Source organism: Crocodylus siamensis, chromosome 5 (assembly GCF_052110815.1).
Source record: "Crocodylus siamensis isolate JL-2025a chromosome 5, ASM5211081v1, whole genome shotgun sequence".
Lineage (NCBI taxonomy): Eukaryota > Metazoa > Chordata > Crocodylia > Crocodylidae > Crocodylus > Crocodylus siamensis.
This window is the reverse complement of record NC_143399.1, coordinates 55,105,370-55,122,467: the sequence shown is the minus strand read 5'-3', so window position 1 is coordinate 55,122,467 and position 17,098 is coordinate 55,105,370. Positions and strand designations below refer to the sequence as shown.

The 17,098-nt window shown below is 40.8% G+C and overlaps 2 protein-coding genes across 4 annotated transcripts in view; one reads left to right on the top strand and one right to left on the bottom strand.

Moving 5' to 3' along the window:
- The first annotated feature begins 208 nt into the window (after positions 1-208).
- On the top strand, positions 209-7,192 carry PDC (phosducin). The gene is made up of 3 exons (XM_090048350.1): positions 209-1,093; positions 3,708-3,868; positions 4,895-7,192. The coding sequence occupies exons 1-3, from the start codon at positions 1,033-1,035 to the stop codon at positions 5,420-5,422; spliced, it is 750 nt and encodes a 249-aa protein (XP_089904476.1). The 5' UTR covers positions 209-1,032; the 3' UTR covers positions 5,423-7,192.
- A 116-nt stretch (positions 7,193-7,308) lies between these two features.
- The window catches only part of ODR4 (odr-4 GPCR localization factor homolog), a 48,994-nt gene continuing 39,204 nt past the window's right edge, over positions 7,309-17,098 (bottom strand). For all 3 annotated transcript variants that reach the window (XM_090048348.1, XM_090048347.1, XM_090048349.1), the window contains 2 exons: positions 16,125-16,217; positions 7,309-14,504 (listed from right to left, as the gene is read on the bottom strand). In XM_090048348.1, the coding sequence (XP_089904474.1) occupies positions 14,437-14,504; positions 16,125-16,217 (161 nt within the window). In that variant the 3' untranslated portion in view covers positions 7,309-14,436. The remainder of the gene's footprint in view (positions 14,505-16,124; positions 16,218-17,098) is intronic.

Here is a 17,098-nt window from a genome sequence, read left to right as displayed (position 1 = left end):
CCAAGCAGGGGGGCTGGAGCTGAGCAAGGAGGATGCAACCAAGCAGGGAGGTGAGCAGGGGGCTGCACCCAGCTGCAAGGCAAGTGGGGGAGGCTGGACCCATGTGAGGGGGTGGCTGGTGGACCCACCCCTCCTGAGCTGCCCTTCCTTGGTCCCATACACATTCAGTAGTCCCCCTTGCTCCTGCAGCTACCCCCACCCCCAACTTATCTGGCACAGAGCCCAGATCCCGGTTGCTGCAGGCAGGATGCTACAGCACTGGGGAAAGGGCCAACCATAGAGACACTCTGGCAGGCTACCAGACCGTCTCTGTGGAAGACCAAGCCTCCAGTTGCCTCAAGGCATGGTCCGGGACTGTATCCTGCCTTGCTTTTTTCTGCTGCAGTTTCTTTTGACCCCTGGATATCCAGGGGTCTAATTTTGCATTTAGGGAAAACATTTTCTCATTCCTTCATGTGCATCTTGCAGCGTCTCAAAGGGCTTTGAGGTGCTGCAAGACCTATGTGCGTGCTCATGTGGATGCGCCCATAAAGTTTTGACTTGCATATTTCTAATGAATTTTGATGATGCAGAATAAAGACTGTATTGCATATGAGCTATTTAGTGAATACTATACTTAAGAACAAAAGATTTGTAAAATTTTGGATTACATGTTTAAAAAAATAGGGCACAGGGAGAAGTTTGCTATGAAAATTATTATTCTAAAAGATTCTACTAGCTACTTTTTCACTAGATTGCTTAAGTTGCTTGATGACTTGGAAGAGATCATAATATTTAGGGTGGGGGAAAAAAAAGTTTGTGTACATGCAATAAGCCTTGGTTTAGACACTTTTACTAGTACAGACTAATCACTGTCCTAACTGCTTTTTATGAGGTGAACAGAACTGTAATAATGATTGCATAAGCTTTAATAACAGTTTACACTGGTACCTAGCAGCAGCAAGAAATGACATTTTGTCCTGTATCCAACAGTAACATCAGCCACTTAGCTGTCATGTTATTATTTTCTTTGTTGAACCTGCAGTCACAGTAATGGAGGAGAACTCCAATGCCAGTTTTGAAGAAGAATTTGAAGGGCAGGCTATGCATACAGGTAAGGAAACCATGGTTTGGGCCAGTTTAGCTCAATATTTAAAATAGATACAGAGAGGCCACACCATACTCCTTGCTGGAGAGCAAATAAATAGATGCTCTAAATAGCTAACATTATCTCTGCATTACTGAAGCCCCTTTATATTTTACTTGTGCCCTACTAATAGTCTAGTCCAGAGCTGCCCTACTTGTAGCCTGCATACTGTATGCATAGGGTGACCACCTGGGACAATGTGAAATCTGGGGCACTGCCCACACACCTCTCAAGTCAGCAGCATTTCTGTAAGCAGAGGCAGGGGCAGGGTGGCCTCTTGCAGTTCTGATATTCAGGCAGCTCAGGGAGTCAATGGTCCATTAATAACCCATTGTTCTTTACTTCACAGTGTTAACAATCATCTCCCCTTTTTAATGGTCATTCCACTAATCAACATTCTACTAATCAAGCTAATCTATTTTCAGGCAATTTTGCTGCCTGCTAGGGCTTCCTATTTCACAGCTCATGCTGCTCCACCTCCCCACCCCACACCCAGGTCACTCATTTGTATATTCACCAACCGGCCTGGACTGGCCTCCAAAATCTAGGACTGTCCCAGCCAAACTGGGATGTATGGTCACCCTATGCCTGGGATTGGGAGCGAGTAATTAGCAGCCTGAGAGTCCCACACAACCACCACTTCCTCCACTGCTGCTGGGTGCTCCAGGTTCCACCTCTCCCCTCCAGCTTCTACTTCCAGTCCCTGCCCCTAAGACCTAGTCAGCATGGCCTGGTAAGCCTACATATCAGGGGTGGGAAGGGAGCCATAACTAGGGAGTCGCTCTGTGGTGTGTACCAAGGGAGTCCACATAGCCTTCATGGCCATGGAGGGCCCACATGGTGGGCAGCCTCTGGCTGCTTAGAAGTTGGGCAGCCTTAGTCTACTCCATTGCAGCAATGCATCTTCCTAGGAGTCCTTTCCAAATCCACACTCTTGACCTATTGCTAGAGGTTTTTAAAAAGGCACTAAAACAGAGGTATTAGATTCATTATTAGTGCCCTGAATTCTACACTATGGAGTACCCAGCAGGTCTGAAGATATTCATCATTTCAGGATACTTTTAAGCCTGTGGTGCTCAACCTTTTTGCCCCTCCAAAAAACAAGTAAGTAAAAATTAAACATTTTTTAAAAGGATCCAGCACCTGGGGCAGGCACAGCAAGGCCCAGTCTGGCTATGCAGATGGGAACATGGGCAGCCCACCTCCAGTGCAGCTGCGCAGTGGCCCCATCCAAGAGGAGGAGGGCATAGCCCAGCCCCCATCTAGCTATACAGGGAAAAAGGAGTGTGGCCTAGCCCCAATGTGGCTATGCTAGGGAGGGGGCATGGTCTGGCTCCAACCCATTGTGCATGCCTTGGGAATTTGACAAGGGCAGGGTGGTGGTATTAATTACCAATGCTCCCCTGCCACCAAATTTCCCCACTCATAGGAAGCCCCACAGGCTGGAGGTTGAGCACCCCGACTTTAAGGTTCTAGAATTAGGTGAGTTACCATATTTTCTCACATGCCATAACCAGATCCCTTGCCCCCTACGTTGCAAAAAGAGTGACACCCATCTTGTTCAGGGAAGGCAGAATGAAGAAAAAAAAGATTTTTTTTCAGAGTCATGAATGAGTCCTGATTGGAAGGACAGAGTACAATTTTTAGCATCACTGCTCAGCTCAACATTGCTGCTCAGATTAAAGCTATAGATTTAACACTCTAATAGCTGTCCTAAATTGGCAGCAACATCTGACTGAGAAGGTTAAACCTGTAGTTTTGAAGCTGAAGGGTGCATTCTGTCCCTCCTCCATGGCTGGGAAAGAATCAGAGTCCCAGGCCATTATTACAGTACCTATATGCTTTCATCCCAGCACAGAAATCAGATTTCCTGCTTAAAACACAGACTTCAATTTCAGAGGACTGATTTTTTGTGGGGGAAAGGTGGATGTGGCATGTGAGTGAATATGGTGTTCAAGCTCCCACCTGACCTCTTAGGAAATTCTTAGCCTTAATTTTTCCCACCTTGTTGAGTAACACGTACCTCTCTTTATAGCACTGGCTCTTTAAAACAGATATTTAGAGCTTTTACTTTCAAAGATTAGAAAGATAATCCTCATCAAATCACTATTACAGGAAGTTACAACATTTCCAACAATGGGACATTTTGCATCTCAGAGTGGCAGAACCGACATGCTTGACATGTTTTAAGTTTTTAAGAGATTTGAAATTCCAGTGACCTTCTGAAAATTTCAGATGTTTTCATCTATTTAGGTTTTTTCCCCAGATGGCTGAGATTTCACTTTTGAAAAGCTTCAGTGAAATTTTGAATGAGAACAATTTTCAAGAGTTTGTAAAAAAAAAAAAAAAAAAAAAAAAAGTTTTATTAGCCAATGCTAGAGAGTATGACTTGCTCTCAGTTAAAAAAGTCAGCACTTGTCCTGAATTATATTTCAAAGGTATAGATATAAGCTAAAAACCCCAGTGTGATGTACTCATTTCACAGTGCATGTAAAAATCTTTAAATGTGCTCTATATTTAAAAACATCATGCTTTTTAGAAATTAAAAATAAAATCAAATAAGATCCAATATCTTTCTTAGGGCCCAAAGGGGTGATCAATGACTGGAGAAAGTTTAAATTAGAAAGTGAAGACACAGACCCTACAACTATGAGCAAGAAGGAAATTCTCAGACAATTGTCTTCACCGCATAGGTCTTCCAGTAAAGAAGATAAAGACACCAGAGACAGATTCAGCCGTAAGGTAAGAATGAGGAGAGGGGAGGGACAACCTGAACAAATCAGCTGTTCTAAAAACAAGAAACCAAGTAAGCAGATGAGTCAAAAAATCCTGACTGTAATTTGCACCAATCTCGATTTTAACATTTTGCACAAAGTAATGTAATATCTCTTCTCCTTCTCTTCCCCAATTTATCAAGCTGGGCCAAAAATGACCTAAATGGTACTGTGAAAACTAGCTCAGGTTTTGGAAGTATATCAAATGTTAAAATGGCTATATGTGGTTCATATTACCATCAGTTATAGAAATGTAACCTATTGTAAATTTAATATGAAGTAATAACAAAGGAAAAGACTATGCTGCCCTTAAAGTGCATAATATTTCTCTTCACGCAAGTAGTTCCACAGAGGAAAATGAGACTACATACAGAGTAAGGAAGTAACTATCTAGAATAAGGATGGAAGCATCTTACCCAAATGCATACCTTTATGAGCAATTAGCTTCTTTACAGGAAGCAGTTGTGCAGCTATCATACGCAGATACCTGACTTAAAGGTGAGAGTTTAATCAACCATTGACCAGTATTGAGGACTCAATCCCTAATGAGAGATTTTGCCAAGAATGTTGAAATGATTCTTATGGTATCTAGCTGCCTCAGATCACCTTCATTTCAATATGCCTCTGAGACCATGTGCATTACAGTGGTTATGGATTTCATCCAAGAAATAGAAAAAGATGGGGCAGAGTTTGGACCTAACTGATGTCACTGACAAAATTCCCAGTAATTTTAGTAAGGCCAGAATTTGACTGTATTCTTATTTTAAAGGTATGTTGACTGTCTTCACTACCATTCATCTGTCCACACAAGGGGGCAAAATAGGGATCCCATTCAAAAGTTTCATTCCTGTCTTTCCAAGATGGCAGTTGTCAGCTATTATTCTTCCACCTAAGTGTCTTCTTATGCAAAGATTTATGGTTAATACCTTGTCCCGTTTGTGGTTCAGTAGATAAAGGACCGCTCTGTAATTTGCTACTCTCTCAATGTTCACAGATGAGTATGCAAGAATATGAGCTAATGCAAGATGAGAAAGAAGATGAAAGCTGCCTACAAAAATATCGCAAACGGTGCATGCAGGATATGCATCAAAGGCTCAGCTTTGGGCCCAAATACGGTTACATGTGTGAACTGCAAAACGGAGAAGAATTCCTGGAAGTCATTGAGAAGGAACGAAAAACCACCACAATTATCGTTCACATTTATGAAGATGGCATCAAGGGCTGTGAGGCACTGAACAACAGCTTAAGTTGTCTTGCAACAGAATATGCATCAGTGAGGTTTTGTAGCATAAGGGCTTCTAATACGGGAGCTGGAGACCGCTTCTCAAGTGATGTGCTCCCAACACTGCTCATCTACAAGGGTGGGGAGCTTTTGAGCAATTTTATTAGTGTGACTGAACACTTCAGTGAGGATTTTTTTGCTGTGGATGTGGAGTCCTTCTTAAATGAGTATGGGCTACTTCCTGAAAGGGAACTCCCAGCACTTGAAAATGGCAACATGGATGAACAAGATATTGAATAATTAGGGCAGGGGTTGTCAACCAGGGGTACACCTACCCCCAGGGGTACTTAGAAAGGCTGTAGGGGGTACGTTCAGGTGGGCAGAGATGGAGTGTGCCACGGGGCATGGCCGTGGCATCTCCCCCAGTGTGTTCCCACAGCTTGCCTCTTACCTGTGGGAGGGACAGGGGGAGGGGGAGGAGCATGCCAGGTGCCACTGGCCCCACATGGCACACCGCAGCACCTCCCCACCACCTCAGCTTCCTCTCCTCCACCCCTTCCTGGACAGCAGCGAGGGTCTGAATGGCAGGGAGTAGGGGAGGGAGTGTACTTCTATGCCTGCTCCCAGGAGCAGGGCCAGGGGGGATGGTGAGGGTAGTAGTCCCCCACTATGGGCTGCACAGGCACAGGCTAGATGGCCAGAATGGGGGGGCTCATATGCAGTAGCTGCCGCTGCTACCACCCACTGCTCTGTGCCGCCACTGCGCCTGCGCCCCTTTCCCACAGCCCATCACACATGCAGCTCCATGGGCTGCTGACGGGTAGCGCATGATTGGCCAGGTGCAAGGCCCGTCAGCAGCCTGTGGTGAAAAGCGGTGTGGGTTTAGCAGTGCCAGTGAGTGGTAATAACAGTGGCGGCAGCGTGGGGCAGTGAGTGGTGGTGGCAGTGGCGGCCACCGTGTGTGAGACCCCCCCCCCCCAAGCGCCGCCTCTACGCACACCCCTGGGAAGGCACGTGCCCCTAGATTTGTGCAGGCTGCTGCTGTAGGCCGAAGCTGTGCTGGGCTCTTCCCAGGGGGAGGGGGTTGGGCCACACTGCACTTGGGCTGGGTGGTGGCGGCAGCACTGGGAGGGGGTTGGGGGGCTATGGCAAATTCTGGAGTGAGTGGCTGCAGCTCCTCCCATAGCCCCGCTCCCAGTGCTGCCACTGCCTGCCACGAGCACAGTCCTACCCTCGCCAGGAAGAACCTGGAGGTGCTGTAGCCCCAGCCCGCCCTGCACACAGATCCGAGGGTACGTGCTCCCCCATTCCCTCCTGGGGGGCATGCAGCAGCAGGAGCTGCTTCCCCCGTGCCCTCCAGACAAGCTACTCGCAGCTCTATCCTGTGCCCACCTTGCCATAGCTGTGTAGCACCTGTCCCAGCCCCACTCCCTTCCTCACTGTGGGGGCCTCAATCTGCCCCCCACCCCTTAAAAGAAAACAAAAATATAAGGGGGTATAGGAGTTGAAACCAAGTCAGAAGGAGTACACTTATTTTAAAAGCTTGAAAACCCCTGAATTAGGGAACTAGTTTTTTACTATCTTTCATTTCTCTTCAATGTATTGCAATTGACTGCAGCAGGATCCATCTCAGTTAGAGAAGGCTGTGTGCACTTATTATGTAAGATTTGTTTCCCACGTGTCAGTATGTGAACTGTGTTAAAAATACCAGTAAGTTCTATATATACTTGTTTCTATGTAATCTACAGCACCAGCAAAATTAGATAGTTTAAAGGCCCAATATTTTCCCATTAAGGACAAAGAGAGCTTAGTCAGATTTTAGTAGGAACAGAACCAGATCCCCTCTCCAGTATGTCAAAAGCACCCAGCACAGTGTTCTATATTTATCTTTTAATAATTGTGAAAGAGTGGAAGTCAGCACATTGCTGAAAAAAGTTCTCTTCTAAAAAAATAATACAGCCAGTGAACTTTCGTTAATGCAAATTTTATCAGCTACTTTCTGGTGTGTTGCTTTACCAAATTGTGAACATTTATGCTGTTTCTTTAAAGTATCTGTGTATTACTGAATTAGTATTTTTGTGTTTATGTAATAAATTTGAATAAAGGTTAAAAAGAAACAGGAGTCATTCATAAAATGTAACTTTACAGTCCATTTAAAGAATACCTAAAAAATCATCAGAAAAATGTTCAAGCTTAAAATTTTAAACTTTATTTAAAAGAAAAATTGTGGAGACCTAACACTGTAAATGCAGGAACACATAAAGCAAGAGCTTTGTTCTGACACACTCAGTAAGAGAGCACTGCAAAAAAAGTTGTATAGTTAAAACCATGAAAGTCAATAATTGCCCAGTACATAAAGTAGGTGTTCCACATTTTGGTCTTTTCTAGCATTGAAAGGGTTTGTTTCATGCCTTGACAAGCTTGAAGGCTGATAGGTAAAATTACCAAATAAAAATCAAATATATTCTACATTTGTAGCTGTTTTACTGAACATCTGAGGCTGTTGAAACTTTAAGACTATTTAGCAACTTTACTGTTCATCACTAATACTGTTTATTCAGCTTTGCATTTTATTCACTGTATACAGCTACTCTAGTAAATCTTGCTTTCTGTTCAGACATTCCATGGACTGAAATCCTAGTAGCGTCTGTGACAGTTCTGCACGTTGAGGCCTTAGTCCCCCACGAAGCTTTCCTTTGTTACTGTTCCCATATATGTATTGCCTTAACTTGCAGACATCTAAACATTTTCTATCTCAATTGAAAGTGGCAAATGCTTCCCAATGGATTTACATGAAAAATTTATAAGTAAAATCATATCCCTGGTTTTCAGTTAGGGTAAGAATTCTCTTCTTCCTGTTGTCCTTCACAGTTACCACAAAGCACTGTCTAATAGACTTCTGCTTTACAATTAGAAAAAGAGTAACATAAGCATTAGAGAGTCTTCATTTTAAAACAAGGGAATTAGTGAAAGCATTAACTAATTATGTAAGTTTGCGACACTCAAGAGCAACGTAAAATAAATTATATAAAACAAGTGAGGTCTTCCCAGCTTTCCAACCCATAACTTGCATTCCTTTATAAATCCAAACCCTAAAAGTATTTCACATTACATAATGACTGACATCTCAGTTCCACCTACAAGTTGAATAACATACAGCTAAAAGTGTATATATTCCTGTGGTATCAAATTCTTAAGTGTGGATATAGTGTTATATTACATTAATCAAATCCTTCAGTGCAATGCCTAGCAGAGTAATTCAACTACTATCATGCTTCTCTGGAGCAGCCCCTTTCCCCTCTCAAAGATTTGTCTCTGTTGTGCTTGTATCCCTAACCAGTAATTACAACTGATCTGATGCATCTCCATTCTGATCAGTACATCATTTGTTAGTAAACTACAACCTGAATGAGTAGACAAATAGGTGAATTATTACAATGATTATCAGCTAATGCAGTCTTTTGTTATACCATAAGATGAATTATTACCACCTTGGGCAGAAGGCTGGAAATAGACAACTCTGGTGTAGAGAAGACAGAATTTAAGAGTGAAGGGGGAAAGAGTTATTATTCCTGATGAAGCAGGTCTCAGCTCCTCCTTTTAGGGCACACACACACACAAACCACAAGGTATATTTAGAAAGAAATAATCACATGCCAGCTTTATAGGCAGATGAAGCATGCTTAAGCAGGAGTTCCCTAAGAATTCCATAACCCATAATTTTTTAAATGAAACATCCATTTGGCACCAGCTCTCAACAGAAGTAGCTTGTGAATAATCAGTTAGAAATAAGAGCTTTGATCATGGTATCCATACACAACTTTGCAGGAAAGACTAAACAAGAGGAAGGAGTTGACTCAAAACACTGTAAATTGTTCTACACAAGATTCCTGAACAACAAAGTTAAAGATTTAATGAATCCATAAAACAAACTTTTTGCTCTCCATGGCTCGCATCTCAGTCCAATTTAACTCAAAGAGAATCTTTCTATTTGCATCAGTGGGTTTTTGGTAGAGAAATAAAGAATGTGGTTTTTGCCTATGGGCACATTGGCAAAAATGGAGCCAGTAATGTACGACTAGTACAACTTTCATGTTTTTTTGCAGTGGTAAAATAATGCTATCCCACCCTACAAGCATCAGTTAAAAGTCTTGCTACACAAGAGCTTTGAGGTCCAATGCAACTCTACTGTAAATTCTGATGCATTTACATCAGTATAATTTACACTACTTTGTTCCACCTGACTTCAGAGCCAAAGAAATGACTGGTAGCAGACTGTAGTACCTTACAGTACCTCACCACTAGGTTCCATAGCAACCAGTTTAAATATTCAACTAGTTTGTGGACATATGACAGATGAGCCAGTTTTATTTTGTTTTTTTTACATTGTTTGTTACATGTAGCTTTACATCATAGGTTCAGTGATTTACACTAGTATAGGGCTCTGTATCATGTGTCCACTTGTTTCACAGCAGTGTAAAAGGCAAATTATACCAGTGTAAACATGTGTCTATGCTATGCATAGGATTTTCTGCTAAATCATTAAATTGGATATTGTCCACACACACAAAAAAAACTTAAATACTTACTAAAAATAAAATGCTGGCTCCCTCGCTATGGTGCAGCCACGCAGCCTGGGAAGGGGTGGGGTGGGGGGGCACCATTGGCACAAAGGGGAGCAGCAAAGATGGTGGCAGTCTCTGCCCTTGGCTGCTGATTGGCTGCGAGGGCTCCCTGTCATGTGGCCCAACCCTTCTCCAATCAGCAGTAAGGGGTGCGGCCGCATGACAGCCCTCTCAGTCAATCAGCGGCGAGAGTTAGAGCTGCTGAGGCCCCTTGGCTAGAGGCATGGGAGGGCCCCACTGAGATAAGCCTGTGAAAAATGGCAGACAGCCCTGCAATCTGACTATAAAATCAGCTGCCTGCCTCCTCAATTTAGGTAGGTCCCTAGCTATGAGGTTAAATGGATGTAATTTAACTGAATTTAACAGTCATTCCCCAATTTACAAACACACTTACAACGTTTAGTCCCTCATAAAATATTCAGTTATTCAAACCCTCTATATTTAAACAATGTGTCAAACCAACAATTTGGTATGTAAGAGACAAAGATAATTAAATGAGTACATGGGTTCAGGCTTCCAAAACTTACATTCATTTAAATAACTGGCCAGATTTTCAGAATCTTGGAATCCCTAAAGCTCCCACTGAAGCCGTACACTGGAAAATCTAATTGGAAAAGGCAAGTATATCAATGAATAGAAGTGGTTAGAAATATGTAACTCTGATCTAAAAAAAACTTAAATTAAATGAAAAGGTTCCTTAAATTTTAATTAAAACTGCTATAAAAGTTTTGCTTAAAAGCAAAAGACTAGACAAGCACAAGTCTTAGAACTTGAACAGATAGAATCAAGAATAAGCAGCTTTTATATTTTTTGTTTTCTTGATTTTCAGCCCTGGGATCTTTCTCTTCTTTAAAGGGTTGTTTCTCTAGTTTCTTAAGATAACTAGAAATTGCATCATAACTAAAATGGCAACTATGAAACTAATGCAAGAACACTGGAAAATCCCTCATCTGTACCATTACAATTCTCAGACCACATTTAATTCTTCAACTGAGAGAATTAGTCGACCTACAGACCGGAAAGCCAGGTCCTACTGCTTTTGCCACCCATTTTTGTTTCCTAAAGGATTTGGTTCTTCTGAGAATGACAGTAAAACCTGTAATACTTACTTAATTTGCTTCAATCACTTGTAAATAAGCAAAGTATTAATTTTCCCTCCCCATTACTTAGAAAAGAAATTGTATTCTTTTTGTGTTAGACCAAATGTCTCATTCTAGGCTACTTTACTTCCTCACCATCAGCTCCCAACCCATTAAACCTATGAGTTAGCCTTCCATAAACCCATCGTGTACACAATTAAAAATGATCCGTCATCTGACAGCAAGAGAATATGGTTAGCACCCTTCCTATTTAACAAATAGATCTTTATGATTTATTGAGTAAGAAATTACCCGTCTCACCCACACTAATACATACCCATTGCCACACCCACCCACAGTGGGAGCCAGCGGTTCTCATGGATGCTGTGACCCAGCTGCAAAGGTCTAATTTTAAGATGTAATTTTAGTCTATAGCCAACAGTCAGATTAGAGTGACTACCACTGTTACACAATACACTAAATTCCTAGCATCATAGAAGACTCATCCACTAAATGAACCTTACGAGAAAGGCCCAAATACCACCCAGGATCAAGTTTTACACTTCTAGACTTCTCAAGAAGTGCTGTATTTACACAAATCTTTCTAGCCTTATACTTCACCAGTTTTAGAACTGGAGTGTTGGAGCATTAAATCACAAAAAACTTTGCCCGACATTTCACAATCGTGCAGGATGATAATGGCTTAGGCTTAGAGTTTACTATCTGAGTTAACAAAACATTAACAAAGGGAGTATAAGTGTATACAGGGGAAATAAATGGGCACATTATAGTCAGTGTTGTGATATTAGCAGCCCCAAAATTGACCAGCACTGCTTATTTTCAAACCTTCAAAACAGTCCATCTTGGGGCTGCTAATACCTCCGCACTGACAGCAGTGTGTACTTAAGGAATGCAGTTTACATTATGTTTAAATAAGTGCATACTACAGGCAAATGCACAAGTTTTTTCTCCCCCTAAGTCTATGCATGTAAACCTAGTACCACATATGTGGATTTATGCATGTGCATGTATGCATTTATACATATTCATGTATTTCTTAACAAAACCCAGGCTTCAGAGAAAACTCAGACTTAATACAGATGGAGGCAAAATCAAAGGCCATATTTGCGGTCCTCATGTGAATAAATGCTCAGGCAACCATTCCCTTCTTTTATAAACTGTGGGGGTTAGGATTCCAAATTGCTTTCCTAACCTGAGGCAGTACTAAGAGAGAAGAGAACTCTTTGACAATCAAGTCCAAATTCCAGCTCCTCTTAATCACATGGGGGTGGGAATTATACAACCAGTATTTATCAGTGAGAAACTGATTTGCTCCTTCCTTTCCACCATTCTCTTAGGAGAAGGGAGCAGAGTGTAAGGAGCACTTTTTGAAATAAAAGGCAGCTGAAAGAAGGATAGGGAATTCATTTCCATCATGGGTCATAAAGATCCATTTGTCATAGGCTATTTTGCTTATGGAACCCATGAAACTGCACTTATTTGCAAAATAAATTTGCTGCAAGATTACCTTCCACTCCAGTTCTAAAGGCTTTGTTTCCTCCTCCTGCCTTCAGGTAGGTCCATTTAAACAAAGCACTGAGCAGAAAAGGGTCATATTCATAAATGTCATAAAGGAACATACCACAGTTGCTTAATAAGGTTTTAACCAGCAAATGTTAAATTGCTGACTTGGTGGAATTAGAAACAACTTCTTTAAGCGTTTAGATTTGATATTTCACTAGAACAGTGGTTCTCAACCTGTTCAGGGTCAAGACATCTCCCACATTTTTTTTTTAATGTGATGGTGACCTAGTTGAGAATCACAGTGGCATTGCTTTAACTTGCCTCAGTGATTCTCAACCAGATTCAAACCCTAATTACAACACAGCCAGTCTGCGAAAGGCTGTGACACATGTGCTACATTAGGACTCTGATTAGCTTAGAGCAGGCAGCAGCTCCCTTGTGCTGTGTAGCTCTTCCCAGTCCAACCCTACCTGCTCTTCTCTCCCAGGACCAGACGTGTGGGTAGAACTGTTCTGCACACCTCTGTTTCCAGGACAGGCCTGTGGGGGGAGGAGAGGGCTGAACCAGGAATGACTACACAGCACAAGGCAACTCCTGGTTGCTTTAGGCTTAGGTTCCTAATGCAGGAGGAGTAGGAGAGTGCAAGGCAGTTTAACATGTATGCTGCTTCTGCGTTGCATCACAGCACCCCTGCAGAACTTCCGTAGTTTCCCTAGTGGAGAGTCACTGCACTAGAATTCAATGAAGGAAGTACTTGTATAACTTCATTTTGCTTTTTAAAAAGTTTCAGTTCAGCTTTTTTTGATCCACAGTGAGCAAGAACTGAAGACTGCCAAGTAAAGAAAATTAACTGTTCCTGGGCTTATTGCTTCCAGAAAGCAAAATTCAAAAGAACTTTAGCTTTTCATAGTTGCACTTTATTCCAAGTTTAATGTTCCATTCTGTTGCAAGCCCAAAACTTTCCCATTCTTCCCCTGTAAGCTCTAGAACCTTAGCATTTCAAAACCAAAATGAAGCTGAAAATATGAATGTTAAATGCCACTGTAATATTAGCCTTCATGGAAACTCTGATGAATTTGAATTTCAACCTCTCACATATAAGAGGTAACTCCTACGAATTCTGTTTCAGTCTTTTTTGGGTGGGAAAACAATCAATCATTCTGCCCACCACACATGCCTAAAGAGCCTCTCACCATGCAAACAAAGTAGGTTGACCTACCTTATTCATAACTTAAGATATTAATTACTGATCAGCTTCTAAAATGTATTCAATAATTGCTCATGTTATATAACCAATTAATACCCTGTGCTTGTGTTTTTGGCAAATCAGAATGCCATTAGCTGAATATTTCAATAGGAAAGCTAAGTTAATTTTTTATGCGACGTGAACAGGAATGCACATGTATTTCTGCATGCAACTTAGAAACTTAACTGCTTTATTCTTTTCTAGACTCTATACATCTTGAATAAGAAATATGTACAATTTGGATTAATCTAAAAGCAGGATCTTGAGACTATTACTCTATTTGCGTATTTGCTAAGTGTGTTAAACAATGAGATGCATAGCCACTAGCAGGGAATATATATTCAGCAAACCCTTGGTCCATTCAAGTTATCCTTTCTGACTTGAGGTGGCCAGGACTTCTCTCATGTAATCTAATAGCAATTTAACATATTAGTGCCAAATCCAGGACCTGCCAAATGAGGTTCCTCAAATAAGGCATATGTTAAGCTTTACCAGCTTTGATAAAGTCTCTTAATATATAATCTTTAATAGAAGCTACCAGGAAAAAGGAAATTTACTTTTAAAAGATCATTCTTTCTGGATAAGAAGCTATTTTATAGGTAATTTCCCCATCAACAATACAGAGCTCTAATTTCCTTGAAATTGGACCCACCTTCACTATTTTGCATGTTAAAACAAGAAGCTGCATGCATCACTACCATTTACAATGCACGTTACTTGTGATTTTTAGGTAACATATTACATTATTGATATTTAATCTACAGGTTTCTATTTTGTACAAATATGAATCCTGGTCATTTTTTTCCCCATGAGGATCAGACTTCTGCTTTTGCTTGGAGTCTAGTCACTGAAGTAGCTAAAAGAGAAGGCAACTGCAATGACTGCGATTACAGTCCCCATTACCACACCTAAAATGATAAAGAAAACACATTTTCAGTGTGTGAAGGCAACAGCACAAATGGCCAGAAGATAGGGTGGGAACAGAGTAAATGAAAATGAAAGAACAATAAACAACATTGAAAACAGCTCTTCTGAGAAAGCAATGCTGGTCAAGCACTAAAGTATTTAAATATCAGCCTATATTGTAGAGCAACATGAATTCAATTTATTATACAAACGACCTATAAAGAAAGAAGTCTTTCAGAGATCCAATTGACTGTGCTTTTTATTAACACCTATTTGGTGTACTGGCCCATAAAACCTAACGCACCAAACCTGCACTATTTCTCCACTTTAGGGAATTAATTCAGATTAAATGATGTCATGTAAAGGAGCAGCATAAACATAAACCTAAATTCCAGGAAATGAACTAAACCTTTCTAATACAAAAGGGACTTGGAGCAGATGTAGTAAAACTCAAAAATCACCCTGGAGATCTCATCTTCCTACCGATTAAAATGAAGTGCTGTCGCAAATAAAAATTTATAAACAGAACCAAAATATAGCTGCTGTACTTCTTCAGTTAAAGTAAACACATGTATTATGACAAGTAAAACCAATTTAATATTGAAGTTGATTTAAAGTTGCTGTAAGAGTTGTTCAGTTGATTACTGAAATAAGAAGTGTAACTCAGGGTTGACCCTAAAAGTCTTAGTTAAAAAGAGAAGATTTCTATAAAGATTCTAGGAAAGAGAGAAATTTACTAAGTTTGCCCCAGGAGTTTCACAGCTGAATTACTGACTCCTACACATACAAGGTCTTTTCTTCATCAGATTTTTCTTACTGCTCCTACATAACCTAAAAAAGCTGGAATTCACTGGCAGTGTAACATGTCAATTTGGCTAGCAGCAGGTACTAATGTGCCTTTTACTCTAAATGTATACACTTATTCAACACCTTGACTCAAGCCTCCTAACTGCCTTTAATTTAGAAAAGAGCAGGAAAAACCTGGGGCTTCCCAGAAAAGAAGAGAGGATTACTTATTTCATTTGTTTTGAGGATGATTTGTCCTCCTGTCTGTTTGTTGGCTACTGTTTTTCAGAACCACCAAAGCACCTGTTACTCCCAATTGAGAAAATATTTTTAAAGACTATTAAATTAAAAAGGCTCTACTTAAAATTACCACTGTTATGCTGCTGTGCTCATCATTAAAGTCTCTTTGTTGTGCTGCGCACTTGGGACTTAATCATATACAGTACTGAGTATGTTGGCCCTAAAACACAAGCTAAATATTCAAGTACTCCTACTCCAGTCAGCAGGACCAGGTGTTTAAATGTTAAGCATGTGCTTAAGTCATTTATTATATCAGTGGCAATGGGGTCAGTATTCTGTAGGACCAAGCCCTTAATGAGTAAGACAAACAAGGCAAAAGTCCCTAACATTCTTTGCAAGAAGACTGGTATTCAATTTAACCTCAAAAAGTAAGTCTAAATCTATGTCACCATTTTCTAGTGCTATGTTTTAAATCCTAAATTATTTTTCTTTTGCTACTTCCATGTGAGGTAGTTACTACTGATAGTGTGGGAATAAATGATACTGAAAAAGCAAAATATTTTCCTAATCTCATAGGATCTCTAGAGGTGACATACCCAAGTTTTGTTGAAGTTTTAACAACACTGTTGCTTTTGTTAGTTTCTTCTGCTGCGCATCATCCGTGTTGTCCATAATTGGATTAATATCAACTAAATAAAGGTTAAGAAAAAGGTTTAATGAAATATGTTCATTACTTCAACCATTTTTAAAACACACACACACACACACACACACACACACACACACGTATACTCATGATCAAAATAATCCCAAATAGGTTAAGGTGCACACAATTCTTGATCAACTACTAATGTGACAAACCAATTCATTACAAGTGTAATAGTAATACTACTCACAGAAATACAGCACCAGCAGAATCCTAGGGGCTTCAAAGACAAGTTGTAAAATGTTGAAAACAAATGAAATGAGGAGCCCAGGTTTCATTTTCAAAATAGGCAAAAGATCCCAGTCTTCAGAGTGGTATCCCAATCTCGGAGTTAGGTGGCCAGATGCCTTAGATTCTTCCCATATTCAGGAAGTATAGGTGATTCTGAATCGGATCCAAAAGACAGCTGCCCAAGCTAGTCAGCAAGAAAATGCTGAAGGCAGAAGTACATCATATTCCTACCTAGTTTAGGTGCTACTGCAAGGTGCTTTCCTCCTGCTTGCCTTTCACAATCTGGTACTCTTTCCTAAAAGTTTATGCTGTTCTCTCAGCATCCACCCTCCAAAATGGAGTGGGTGCCATGCCTTCCTTTTAAAACAGTCACCAGAAGAAAGAGTAGGCCAGTGGCACTGCCAGCCTTACATGCAAAAGGTGACTGATGAGGGCACTCAGATAGAATGTTGAAAACTTGGGTTCATCTCCTTTCCCTGAGGAAATCCAAACTTTTTTTGTACTTCACAAAGGAGTGCTCCTCACAAAGATATACATCACTCTGAAATAGGGGAATTTAATACTTCATGTTGAAGCGATTCCACTGCACATAAAAAGTATGTCAGGGAGTCAGAGCAAGTATAGGAGCATGAC

What these genes read in the sequence shown, in the direction of transcription:
- PDC (XM_090048350.1), top strand. Translation starts at nt 1,033, where the DNA reads ATGGAGGAGAACTCCAATGCCAGTTTTGAAGAAGAATTTGAAGGGCAG. An exon ending in AGGGCAGGCTATGCATACAG is followed by an intron (nt 1,094 to 3,707) that starts GTAAGGAAACCA and finishes TATCTTTCTTAG; the next exon opens with GGCCCAAAGGGGTGATCAAT. An exon ending in GAGACAGATTCAGCCGTAAG is followed by an intron (nt 3,869 to 4,894) that starts GTAAGAATGAGG and finishes CAATGTTCACAG; the next exon opens with ATGAGTATGCAAGAATATGA.